General features: G+C 48.5%; 1 protein-coding gene across 1 annotated transcript in view; it reads left to right on the forward strand.

Moving 5' to 3' along the window:
- Nucleotides 1-13,762, forward strand: part of hsf2bp (heat shock transcription factor 2 binding protein) — a 67,949-nt gene that overhangs the window by 26,511 nt on the left and 27,676 nt on the right. The window contains exons 6-7 of the mRNA XM_052014502.1: nt 4,612-4,753; nt 13,057-13,174. Of these exons, the coding sequence (XP_051870462.1) occupies nt 4,612-4,753; nt 13,057-13,174 (260 nt within the window). The remainder of the gene's footprint in view (nt 1-4,611; nt 4,754-13,056; nt 13,175-13,762) is intronic.

Below are 13,762 nucleotides of genomic sequence, written 5' to 3' on the forward strand. Positions count from 1 at the left end.
ACTCAATGCCGCCAACGGTACAACGATACGGTCTTTCGGCACCCGTACACTTCAATTACAATTCAGCAGCAGCCGTTTTACCTGGACTTTTACTCTTGCCACTGTCACCCGACCACTCCTAGGAGCCGATTTCCTTTGGGCCCACAACCTGTTAGTCGACCTGCGAGGGAAGCGGTTAGTCCACTCTAGCACCTTCCAGACCTATCCCCTGGGAGAAATCAGCACACCAGCCCCGCGCCTGGACTCCATTTCCCTTTCTGGCGACGATTTCACCAAGCTCCTAGCCGAATTCCCATCAATTTTGGCACCTTCGTTTACGAATTCTAGGCCCAAACACGGGGTACGACACCACATCATTACTACAGGGCCACCCCTTCATGCCCAAGCACGACGATTACCTCCAGACAAGCTCTGCCTGGCAAAGGAAGAGTTCCGTCACATGGAGGAGCTGGGGATTGTTCGCAGGTCAGACAGCCCCTAGGCCTCCCCTCTGCACATGGTCCCCAAAGCCACGGAGGGTGGAGGCCCTGCGGCGACTACCGCAGGCTGAATGACGCCACCACCCCGGACCGCTATCCCATCCCTCACATCCAGGACTTCGCAGCGAACTTACACGGGGCCCGCATCTTTTCCAAAGTGGACCTCATTCGGGGATACCACCAAATCCCGGTCCATCCAGATGACGTCCCCAAGACTGCGATTATCACCCCATTCGGCCTGTTCGAATTCCTTCGGATGCCTTAAGAACGCCGAGCAGACCTTCCAGCAGCTGATGGACGCAGTAGGCCGAGACCTGGACTTCGTGTTCATTTACTTAGACGACATACTGATCGCCAGCCGTAACCGCCAGGAACACCTTTCCCACCTCCGCCAGCTGTATTCCCGCCTCCGCGATTTCGGCCTCACAATCAACCCGTCCAAGTGCCAATTCGGACTTGACTCTATCGATTTCCTCGGCCACAAAATCACAGCGACGGGGCAACGCCCTTACCCGCCAAGGTGGACGCTATCCGCCATTTTGCCCGCCCCGACACAGTCAAAGGCCTACAGGAATTCCTTGGGATGGTCAACTTTACCATCGGTTCATCCCTGCAGCAGCCCGTATCATGCGCCCTCTGTTCTCGCTGCTGGCTGGTAAGGGCAAGGACATCACCTGGACTGACGAGGCTGCGGCTGCCGTCGTTAAGGCCAAAGACGCCCTGGCAGACACCACGATGCTTGTACACCCTAGGACTGATGTCCCAACCGCCCTCACGGTAGACGCGTCCAACACCGCGGTGGGTGGGGTACTGGAACAGCTACTCGAAGGCCGCTGGCAACCCTTGGCATTTTTCAGCAAGCACCTTAGACCGCCCGAACTGAAATATAGCGCTTTTGATCGGGAACTTCTAGCACTGTATCTGGCGGTCCGGCATTTCTGATACTTTCTAGAAGGCAGGCCTTTCACCGCTTTCACCGATCATAAGCCTTTGTCCTTTGCCTTCTCCAAAGTCTCCGATCCCTGGTCAGCTCGACAGCAGAGACATTTATCCTACCTTTCCGAATTCACAACTGACATCCAACATGTCTCCGGAAAGGATAATGTCGTTGCTGATGCACTTTCCAGACTGACCATCCACAACCTATCCGTTGGGTGTCGACTACACGGCCCTAGCTGACGCACAGCAGGCCGACGACGAGCTGCCCAGCTACAGAACCGCAGTCTCGGGCCTGCAGCTCCGAGATTTCTTGGTTGGTCCAGGTCAGCGTACCCTACTTTGCGACGTTGCGACTGGTCAGCCCTGCCCTATAGTCCCTGCAGCCTGGCGGAGACGTGTTTTTGACTCGGTACATGGGTTGGCGCACCCGTCCATCAGGATCAACTGTTCGACTGGTCGCCAGCAAGTTTGTCTGGCATGGCCTGCGCAAACAGGTCAGTGAGTGGGCCGGACTTGTCCGCACTGCCAGACGTCAAAAATCCAGCGACACACCAAGGTCCCGCCACAGCAGTTCGAGCCTACCCGTAGGAGGGTTCGACCACATACACGTCGACCTCGTGGGCCCTCTGCAGTTTCAAGAGGAGCCCGGTACCTCCTTACCATCGTAGATCGGTTCACGAGGTGGCCTGAGGCAACCCCCCTGACTGACATCACAACTGATTCCTGCGCCTGGGCGCTGCTCACAACTTGGGTCTCACGTTTTGGTGTTCCGGCCCACGTCACTTCAGACAGAGGCACCCAATTCACTTCCAGTCTCTGGACTGCATTAGCGAACCTGCTAGGGACGCAGCTGCGCACCACCACGGCCTACCATCCTCAATCAAACGGGTTGGTGGAACATTTTCACCGCCACCTGAAATCAGCCTTGATGGCCCGCCTGAAGGGTCCTAACTGGGTTGACGAGCTGCCTTGGGTCCTGCTCGGCATACGCACTGCCCCCAAAGAAGACCTCCGCACTTCGTCAGCTGAGCTTGTGTACGGGGCGCCCCTAGTTGTCCCCGGGGATTTCATACCTGCCCTTCGGGACCAAGGGGAACAACCCCCAGCAGTCCTAAAAAGACTGTGCAAGAAGCTTGGCAACTTGGCCCCGATTCCCACCTCACGGCACGGTCAAGCCCCATCCTGCCAGCCCAAGGATCTATGGGACTGTAAGTTTGTTTTTGTTTGCAGGGGCACACCTCAGGCGCCGTTGCAACAACCATATGAGGGACCGTTCGGAGTCATAAGGAATAATGGATCCACCTTTATTTTGGACATTGGAGGCAGGGAACAGGTTTTCACGGCGGACCGCCTCAAACCGGCCCATTTGGATCTGCAGCAACCTGTCGAGGTTGCAACGCCGCGACGCAGAGGCCGGCCCCCTAAGCGGCAGCTGGCACAGCCCTTGGACCTTGGGGACTGTATCGCCGGTTCTGGGGGGGTTGTGTGGCGACTCACTGTTTAGTCGGTCGAACCGGCTCGGCAGTCGGGTCGAGAGGCATCGGAGCGACAAGGCCCAAGATGGCGGCGGGCCTCGTCTTTCCCGAGCGACGGGGAGAACCCGCGCGCGGGAAAGTCTTGCTGATGTAGTGCTTACATCATTGCCGGTTGGATTGGGCGGGAACAGTCTCCCTTAAAGGGCCCTCTTGTTCGACAATCCTCCGACTAGCGTCTTGTTTTATTTCGTGGTAGCAACCGCTACAACTGTCAATTTCTTTCCACAGATGCTGCTTGACCAGCTGAGTTAAGATAAGATCTTTATTAGTCATATATACATCGAAACACACAATGAAATGCATCTTTTAGTAGTGTTCTATGGTTTCGCGCAGAGTGTTCTGGGGCAGCCCGCAAGTGTCGCCACGCTTCCGGCGCCAACATAGCATGACCGCAACTTCCTAACCCGTACGTCTTTGGGATGTGGGAGGAAACCGGAGCACCCAGAGGAAACCCACGCAGACACAGGGAGAACGTTATAAACTCCTTACCGACGGCAGCCGGAATTGAACCCGGGTCGCTGGCACTGTAATAGTATTGCGCTAACTGCTCCTTTTCGGCTCCAGATTTCAGCACCTGTAGTCTCTTGTGTCTCCAATTTGGAAACAAGATTGTTCTGTAAATTCTTGGACATGTGAGGCACTGTTATGGCAGGGGGGACCTTTCCTTGTCTGTTCCTAGGCCTTGGGGAAACTCTTGCTCAAATTTGGAGTACATCATTGCAAGTGGCAGGTTGGGAGAGTGGATAGGACGTGCACAGTACTATGGTTGGTCAGTGGAGACACCGGGTATAAAAGCAGGGAAACTGACAAAGTGTCTGGACAGGGTGGATGGTGGGAAGCATTGAAGGGAAGCCTAGAGGGATATGGGCCAAACCCAGGCAAAGGGGACTAGCTCAGATGGACATCTTGGTCAGCATGGATGGATTGGGCCGAAGGGCCTGTTTCTGTGCGTTTAACTCTATGACCGTAGGTGACAGGTATGTGATGGGGAAGATAATTACGAGCATCATGAGGTAAAACTTTCTTACGTAGCGTGTGGTTGGAACCTGGAGTGTGCTGCCTGCAGATGAGGTGCAGGCAGTATCCACCATGCCCTTTAAGAGGGAATTGGGTAAATATATGGTAAGGAATAATCTTCAAGACTACATAGATAGAATAGGTAGTCAGAATCTTTATCTCAGGGCAGGGGAGTCTAGAACTAGAGGTCATAAGTTTGAGGAGAGAGGTTCAAAGAAGATCTGAGCGGTAAGTTTTTCCACACAGCGGGCAGTGGGTATATGGAGCGAGCAGCCGGAGGAGGTGGTGGAGGGAGTACAATTACAGTGTTTAAAAGGTTCTTGGATGGGTGCAGAGTGATATGAACCTAGTGTGTGCAGATGGGATTAATGTAGATAGGCCAAATGAGGTGGGTTAAAAGGGACCATTTCTGTGCTGTACAATTCTATAAGATCCATTTACCTAATAACTTCTCAGTAATTGATTGTACTGCGTAAAGCAAGAATCAAGGAAAGTATCACAGAAATTCAATTCTGTACCTATGACACCTTCTTCAAACTAACTATAGAACTTTATGAAATATTTCTAAATTTTCAGGCAATGGTCTAATGTCTGATCTACATGTTAATTTTTGTAGTTGTGAAAATTATTTTTTTGAATAGAATAAAGCGGAGAAGTTTTTCAGTATTGTGGGACAGACGATAGAAAGTTTTGTGAAATCTCTGGATGGAAATGTCAAGGAAGAGCATGATCTGGATTCAGATGAAAATCAATTTGTTCTAGCATTGGCAGGAATTGTAACAAGTAAGTCTTAAATTCTTGGTTAAAGTGAACGTTTGTGCTCTATAAAACATTTTAATTTCATTTGCCAATTTCTTAATTTTCCTCTCAGCAAATCCTGAGATTCCTGGAGCAGAATGCTACAGATGCTGGTGATCTGAAATAAAACAGAAAACACTGGATGAATTAAACAGGTCAGGCAGTATCCATGAAGAGTTTGTGGAAGGTCATCAGTCTGAATCATGAGTTCTATTTTTCTCTTCATATCTGCTGCCTGACCTGCTGATTATTTCCAGTGATATCTGTTTTATTTTTGAAATTCCCAGCCAGTTTGACACAGAAATATCTGTAATATTAGTGGTCACTGCCCTATCAAAGGTCAGCTCTTCTTGCAAGCCCTTTCCATGGTTCCATTATCCCAGCTTTGAGTAGTCCAGTTGCTGGACTTCCCTTTACCACTTTTTGTGAAATTGAGCTCATCTCTAACTCTGCTGCACTTGTTGGAAACCTGGTCTCTGCAGCCAGACCACCACATTTGGACATGACAAAGCACACCCAGCCTAGCTGACCCCTGCCAAATCCTCCTTATTACCAGCCAGGCCTTAGAAGCCAAAATCAGGAGAGCTGTCCCACAGGTTATCAAACACCACCTGACAGAGATATATTTGCAGAATTATACCCAACAGCCGATATTCCAGACTTTGACAGAACCATCCTAGGTTGAACATGGCCAAGGAAGTCTGCTGATTCCCATCTGCTGCCCTCTGCTGAGGAGTCTATTGCCGTTCTTGCTGAACACCTTGTAGGAGGAGCAGTAAGGGCAGCAAAAGCATGGAATAGACTGGGGAGGTGGGTCGGGGGAGGAGATGTCATCGGGTGGTTTGAAGATGTTGCCACTGAACAAGCTACCTGAGCTCATTTGTGGCCGGGTTCAAAAGAGGCAACATGAGGGAAAGCCCTGTTTTTATCCTTTCCCGTGATGTGGACATGACCAGGAGTTGGAAGAACAACACTTATTCCTCTTTCCTCATTACCCTTCACTGGAGTGTTTGGTAGCCATTTGGTTAGCAGTTGCTGCTGGTCTGGAGTCACGTATAGAGTTATACAGCACAAAAATAGGCCCTTGGGTCCACAGCGACTAAGAAGTCTAGCCAAGCTAGTCATTTGCCCACATTTGGTCCATAAACCTCTGAACCTTTCCTATCCATGTACCTGTCCAGATGTATTTTAAAAATTGTACCCACCTCTACAGCTTCCTCTGGCAGCTCATTCCACATATCCACCACCCTGTGTGAATTACCACTGTTGTCTAGGTGCTTTGGAGCACCTAGACAACAGCAAGACATATATCAGGCTGCTGTTTATCGATTACAGCTCAGTGTTCAACACCATCATCCCCTCAGTACTAATCAACAAGCTTCAAAACCTGGGCCTCTGTACCTCCCTCTGCAACTGGACACTCAACTTCCTTGTCGGGAGACCACAGTCAGTGCGGATTTTCTCCTCGTTGACAATCAACAGGGACGCATCTCAAGGATGCGTGCTTAGCCCACTGCTCTACACTCATGACTGTATGGCTATGTACAGCTCAAACGCTGTCTATAAATTCGCCGATGACATCACTGTTGTTGGCAGAATCTCAGATGGCGATGAGGAGGCGTACAGGAGTGAGGTAGATCGGCTGGCTGAGTGGTGTCACAACAACAACCTCACACTCAACATCAGCAAGACCAAGGAACTGATAGTGGACTTCAGAAAGGAGAATTTGGGAGAACACTCACCAGTCCTCGTTGTGGGGTCTGCAGTGGAAAGGGTAAACAGCTTCAAGTTTTGGGCATCAACATCTCAGAGGATCTGTCCTGGGCCCAACACATTGATGCAATCATGAAGAAGGCATGCCAGCGGCTCTACTTCATTAGGAGTTTGAGGAGATTTGGTATGTCACCAAAGACTCTCGCAAATTTCCACAGCTGTACAGTGGAGAACATTCTAACTGGTTGCATCACGGCCTGGTAGACTCAGCCAGCTCTATCACAGGTACAGACACTCCAATGCACAGGATTGAAAGAGGCTGCAGAAGGTCGTAGACTCAGTGAGCTCTATCACAGGCACAACCCTCCCCACTATCGAGGACATCTTCAAGAGGCGGTGCCTCAAGAAGGCGGCATCCATCATTAAGGACCCTCACCATCCGGACATGCTCTCATCGCGTTATGACCATTGGGGAGGAGATACAGGAGCCTGAAGACCCACACTCACCGTTTCAGGAACACCTTCTTCCCCTCTGCCGTCAGGTAACCCTGTGGCTGTTCCCCACAATAACAAGTATTCAGGCTTCTGCTCTCTTCCTTTCCAGTCCTGATGAAGGGTCTCGACCCAAAGCATCGACTGTTTATTTCTCTCTGTAGATGCTGCCTGACCTGCTGAGTTCCTCCAGCATTTTGTGTGTGTTGATACAGCTTTGAGTACTGTTGGGGGAGATGAGCTACCAGGGGAAAGCCACAGCAACCGGGTCTCTGGCATCTGAGTATATCTCTGTGGCTCAGGAGGGAAGGGGGGGGAGAAGAAGGGCGGCACAACATGCTGGGCCGAAGGGCCTGTATTGTGCTGTATTGTTCTATGGAGTGATAGTGATCAGGGCTTCATTGGTTAGAGGAACAGACAGGAGATTCTGTGGGTGAGAACGAGACTCCTGGATGGCATGTGACCTCCCAGGTGACAGGGTCAGAGACATCTCAGATCAAGTCTACAGCATTCTTGGGGAGGGTGAGCAGCCAGAAGTTGTGGTACACATCGGTACTAACAACATAGCTAGGATAACGGATGAGGTCCTGAAGAGTGAAAATAGGGAGTTAGGAAGGAAGCTAAAAAGCAGGACCTCAAGAGTAGTAATCTCTGGATTGCTGCCTGTGCCAAGTGTCAGTGTGTTAGGAATAGGAAGATATGGCAGACAAATGCATGGCTGAAGAGTTGATGCTGGGGGGTGTGTCGGGTTTCAGATTTGTGGATCATTGGGATCTCTCCTAAGGGAAGGTATGATCTATAGAAAAGGGATGGGTTACACCTGAACTCAAGAGGGGACCAATCTCCTGTGGGCAGGTTTGTTGGAGCTGTTTGGGAGGGTTTAAACTAGGTTGCAGGGGGATGGGAACCAGAGTGTTGGGTCAGATGGTGGAGCAGTTGGTGTAAAGGTAGATGTATTGTGCAGAGAGACCATGAGGAAGGATAGGCAGTGGATCGGTCATAAATACAGACAGTTGGATGGGTTGAAATGTGTTTACTTTAATGTGAGAAGTATTAAGAGTAAGGGTGATGAATCAGTACATGGAATTACAATGCTGCAAGGGCAGGATTGGCTGTTTGTGTTTCAGGTGTAGATGTTTCAAAAGGGATTGGCGGGCAGGGGAGTGGCATTGCTAATCACAGCTGCAGAAAGGGAGGACGTCGGGGAGGGATCATCTACTGAGTCAGTGTGGGTGGAGGTCAGAAACAGGAAGGGAGCAATCACTCTATTGGGAGTATTCTATAGGCCCCCCCCAATAGCCACCAGGACACTGAGGAGCAGATAAGTAGGCAGATTTTAGAAAGGTGCAAAAATAACAGGGTTGTTGTCATGGGTGACTTCAACTTCCCTAATATTGATTGGCACCTCCTTAGAGCAAAAGTTTTAGATGGGGCAGAATTTGTTAGGTGTGTCCAGGAAGGATTCCTGACACAGTATGTGGACAGGCCGACTAGAGGAGAGGCCACACTGAATCCAGTCCTAGGCAATGAACCTGGTTAGGTGACAGACCTGTCGGTGGGCAAGCATTTCGAAGATATTGACCACAACTCCCTGACCTTCTGCGTAGCCATGGACAGGGATAGAAGCAGACGATGCAGGAAAGTTTTTAATTGGGAGAGGGCTAATTACGATGGTATTAGGCAGGAACTTGGGAGTGTAAAATGGAAACAGATGTCCTCAGAGAAATGCACAGCAGAAATCTGGAGGCTGTTTAGGGAACACTTACATGGAGTTCTGGATAGATTTGTCCCACTGAGACAGGGAAAGGAAGGCAGGGTAAAGGAACCGTGGTTGAAGAGAGAGGTGGAACATTTAGTCAAGAGGAAGAAGGAAGCATAGTTAAGGTTTAGGAAGCAAACATCAGACAGGGCAGTTATAAGGTAGCCAGGAAGGAGAGCTAGAGGGCCTTGGTGAGTAGGATTAAGGCAAAACCCTTAATCCTACTCATATATGTGAAGAACAGGAGGATGACTACAGTGAGGGTAGGACTGCTCAGGGATAATGGGGGAAACATGTGCCTGGAGGTGGAGGAGGTAGGGGAGGTCCTCAATGAATACTTTGCTTCAGTGCTTACCAGGAAGAGGGACTTAAATGAATGTGAGGTCAGTGTAGAACAGGCTAATGAGCAGGTTGAAGTTAAGAAAGAGGTAGTGTTGGAGCTTCTGAAAAACGTTAGGATAGATAAGTCCCTGGGGACAGACTGTATATACCCCAGGTTACTATGGGAAGCAAGGGAAGAGACGAGGACGTGATTGCTGGACCATTAACAATGATCTTTGCGTCCTCCCTGGCTACGGTAGTGGTACCAGAGGATTGAAGGATGGCAAATGTTCCCTTGTTCCAGCAAAGTAATAGAGATAATCCTGGGAATTATAGACCAGTGAGTCTTACATCAGTGGTGGGCAAGCTATTGGAGAGGATTCTTAGGGACAGGGTTTACGAACATATGGAGAAACATAGTCTTATCAGGGATAGTCAGCATGGCTTTGTGAGGGGCAGGTCGTGCCTCACGATCTTAAATGTTTTTCGAGAAGGTGACAAAACAAATAGACGAAGGTAAAACAGTGGATGTTGTGTATATGGACTTTAGTAAGGCATTTGACAAGGTTCCCCATGGAACGCTCATCCAGAGAGTCATGAGGCATGGGATCCATGGAGACTTGGCTGCGTGGATTCGGAATTGGCTTGCCTACAGATGGCAGATGGTGGTGGTAGATGGAGAATATTCTACCTGGAGGTCAGTGACTAGTGGTGTTCTGCAGGGATCTGTTCTGGGACCCCTGCTCTTTGTGATTTTTATAAATGCTTTGGATGAGGAAGTGGAAGGGTGGGTTAGTAAGTTTACAGATGATACGAAGGTTGGAGGTGTTGTGGATAGTGTAGAAGGTTGTCATAGGCTACAACAGGGTATAGACAGGATGCAGAGTTGGGCGGAGAAGTGGCAGATGGAGTTCAATCCGGAAAAGTGTGAAGTGATACACTTTGGAATAATGAACTTGAAGGTGGAGTACAAGGTTAATGGCAGCACTCTTAGCAGTGTGGAGGAACAGAGGGGTCTTAGGATCCAAGTCTATAGATCTCTCAAAGTTGCCGCGCAAGTTGATAAGGTGGTTAAGAAGGCGTATGGAGTGTTGGCCTTCATTAGTCGGGGGATTGAGTTCAAGATCCGTCAAGTAATGTTGCAGCTCTATAAAACTCGTAGACCACACCTAGAGTATTGTGTTCAGTTCTGGTCGCCTCATTATAGGAAGGATGTGGGAGCTTTAGAGAGGGTGCAGAGGAGATTTACCGGGATGCTGCCTGGATTAGAGAGCATGTCTTGTGAGGAAGGATTGAATGAGCTAGGGCTTTTCTGTTTGGAGAGACGCAGGATGAGCCAGCATCTTTCCCCAGGGCAGCAATAGCCAATACCAGAGGACATCCATTGAAAGTGAGAGGAGGAAAGTTCAGGGGAGATGTCAGAGGTAGGTTTTTTAGAGTGGTGGGTGCCTGGAACGCACTGCCGGGGGTGGTGGAAGAGGCTGATACAATAGGGACATTTAAAAGATTTCTTAGATAGGCACGTGGATGTAAGTAAAATGGCGAGTTATGGGCTGTGTAGGAGGAAGGGTTAGATTAATCATGGAGTAGATTTATATAGGTTGGCACAATACCATGGGCCAAAGGACCTGTACTGTGTTGTTCTCTGTTCTAAATCTTTCCCCTCTCACCTTAAACCTATGCCCTCCAGTTCTTGATTCCCCAACTGTTGGGGGGAAATAAGTTATTTGGAAATGTGTTGTCATTCATTCATTATTGCTGCATCTAAATCCTGAAACACCTATCCCAACATCTCTGTGGGTGCATTCCCACCAGGTGACTGCTACGGTTTAAGAAGGTGGATCACAACCATATTCTCAAGGACTAACTGGGATGGGCAATTAACACTGGCCTTGCTGGTAAATCTACAGCTTGAGAATGACAAAGTAAAGGACACTTCTGACTTCAGCCTTGTAGGTGATGAAGCCAGGAGAACAGGTCATCATCAGCTGAGGAGGTGAGGTGGCTCATTGCAGAGAACTCACTCTCTGCCGCTCTCATGGTTATGGTTGGTTCTGTTCAGCTTCTTGTCAATGAAACGCAAAATAACTGCAAATTCTGGAAACCTCAATAAAAGCAGGAAATGTTGGAAATAAGCAGCAAGTTAGGCAGCACCTGTGGAGAGAGAAGTAGAATTAATACTTCAGGATAATGACTTCTTCAGAACCAAGTTCTCTTTTTATCTCATCACTGGTGACACACCAGACATTGAGGATGGTCAGACTGGGCTTCACGTCATTGGAGACTGGCAAGTGGCACAGAGATACTGGGTTCTCATCAGCTCAAGGCTGAATGTTCTTTTCTGCTTTGAGCCAATGTGGCTGCTACATTTCCAGAGGAATTGTGAATGGAGATGAACACTGAGACCATCAGATAATAATCCTGCTCTGAAGTTTCTTCTGCCCCTAATGTATCTGAAAATAATTATGACATCTGATGACTCTGAGTCTGACTGGTTTACAGTTCATCCCTTTTGTTTATGTGGACATTTTACAAGGTCTCTGGAATACTGAGCAGGTCACTCTTTAAACATAGGGAGTTACCTCTGCTTAGGACAGACAAGGTGATTTATTTACTCTTAGGGGATCTTTTGAACTCTCTTCCACAAAGGGCAGTGGAAGTAGAGTCTTTGAATATTTTTAATACAAAGGTAGTGATTCTTGATCAGCAAGGAGGTGAAAGGTTAACATGGGTGAACAGGAATGGCGAGTTGAGGTTACAGTAAGATCAACCATGATCTTATTTAATGGTGCAGCAGGTTTGAGGGGCCAAGTGGCCTACTCCTATCTGGATGAATCACAGCTTGGTATGGCAACTGCTCTGCTCAGGACTGCAAGAAACTGCAGAGAATTGTGGACACAGCCCAGCACATCACAGAAACCAGCCTCCCCTCCATGGACTCTGAATTACCTCTTGATGAAGCTGCCAGCATAATCAAAGGCCCCACCCACCCGGGTCATTCTCTCTCCTCTCCCATCAGGCAAAAGATACAGGAGCCTGAGGGCACGTACCACCAGTCTCAAGGACAGCTATCCCACGGTGATAAGACTATTGAACAGTTGATGAGGTGGATTCTTGACCTCACAATCTACCTTGTTTGACCTTGCACCTTATTGTCTACCTGCGCTGCACTTCCCTGTAGCTGTGACACTTTACTCTGTATTCTGTTATTGTTTTTACCCTGTACTACCTCAATGCACTGTGTAATGAATTGATCTGTACGAACGGTATGCAAGACAAGTTTTTCACTGTACCTCGGTACAAGTGACAATAATAAACCAATACCAATACTCCTGCTCCGAACTTGTACATATATTTTTACATACTGTATTTGTCTTTTCTCTGCATTTCTTGCCCAGCTTTCATCTCCATATGGCTTTTCCATTTTGATTTTTATCAACCTTGTTTGGTACCTTGCTTCTTTGGTTAACACTGTGTGGTTGGTAACCAAACTTTGCCTGAAAAGCTTGATGCAAATGTTACAAAGGATGATGCTTCCTGCCATGGTCACTGCCCTTCATTAAGGCTACATCTTGTATCTTTACCCTTGATGCCAAATATGTGATCCTTTGCCTGATTTTTGACAACACATCAACACAGGGGCCTCTAGCTTTGGAGATTCTTTGCCATCATGAGCTAACTTCAGGCACCATCACTCTGCTATCACTGTTGTGATTCAGCATTCATACAGTGATTCCCCTGTCTTACAGCTGCTGCAGGTATATTATAGCCTCCTCCCACCCATTTAAAAATCCTACCACTGTAGGATTTCTTCCCCCACCTTTCTCCCACTGACCCCAAACCCAACAATGTGATTGGTGGTGAGAGTTAGGGATGGATCACTGACCTGTGAGTGCAAGTACATTTTCAACTAATGTAACTCTGACAGTGAAGGAACAGGCAGCTGTTTACTTTCTGTGTGCTTATCTATTTATGCTGTATATGAGTTTTTTTTTAATTGCAGATGTGGCTGCTGTGGCCCGTGGCCGGGAGTTCTTGGTTAATTCTGCTCAGATTCTACTGGAGACACTGTTGCAGCTCCTGGCGGAGATGAAGGCTGGTCTCTGCACAAAGCTCAAAGTGTGAGTCTCGGAGAAAAGCAAAGATTTGGTTTTCATGAATTAAATTCCTAAGTAGAAAAGGAAACCCATCCACCTTGGCTCCTTTACTCTGACTGTTATAGAGTCAGATGGCACAGAAATGGGCCCCTTTGGCCCATCTGGTCTATGCTGACCAAGATTCCCATCTAAGCTAGTCCCATTTAGTCCTCTGAACCTTTCCTATCCATATACCTGTCCAAGCGCCTTTTAAATGTTGTTAATGTACCTGCCTCAACCACTTCCTCTGGCAGCTAGTTCCATCGACTGAACACTCTTTGGGTGAACAAGTTGCCCCTCAGGTTCCCATTAAATCTCTCCCCCCTCACCTTAAACCTATGCACGTTGACCCTATCTGTGCCCCTCATGAATGTATACACCTTTATCAGATAACGTTGCTTCAATGAAAAATGTCCCAACCTGCATAACTCAGTCCCTCAAGTCCCGGCAACATCCTCATAAATCTCTTCTGCACTCTTTCCAGCTCGATGGTGTCTTTCCTATTGCAGGATGACCAAAACTGAACACAGTATTCCAAATGCAGCTCACTAAAGTCTTGTACAACTGTGACAT

Source organism: Pristis pectinata, chromosome 4, assembly GCF_009764475.1.
Source record: "Pristis pectinata isolate sPriPec2 chromosome 4, sPriPec2.1.pri, whole genome shotgun sequence".
Lineage (NCBI taxonomy): Eukaryota > Metazoa > Chordata > Chondrichthyes > Rhinopristiformes > Pristidae > Pristis > Pristis pectinata.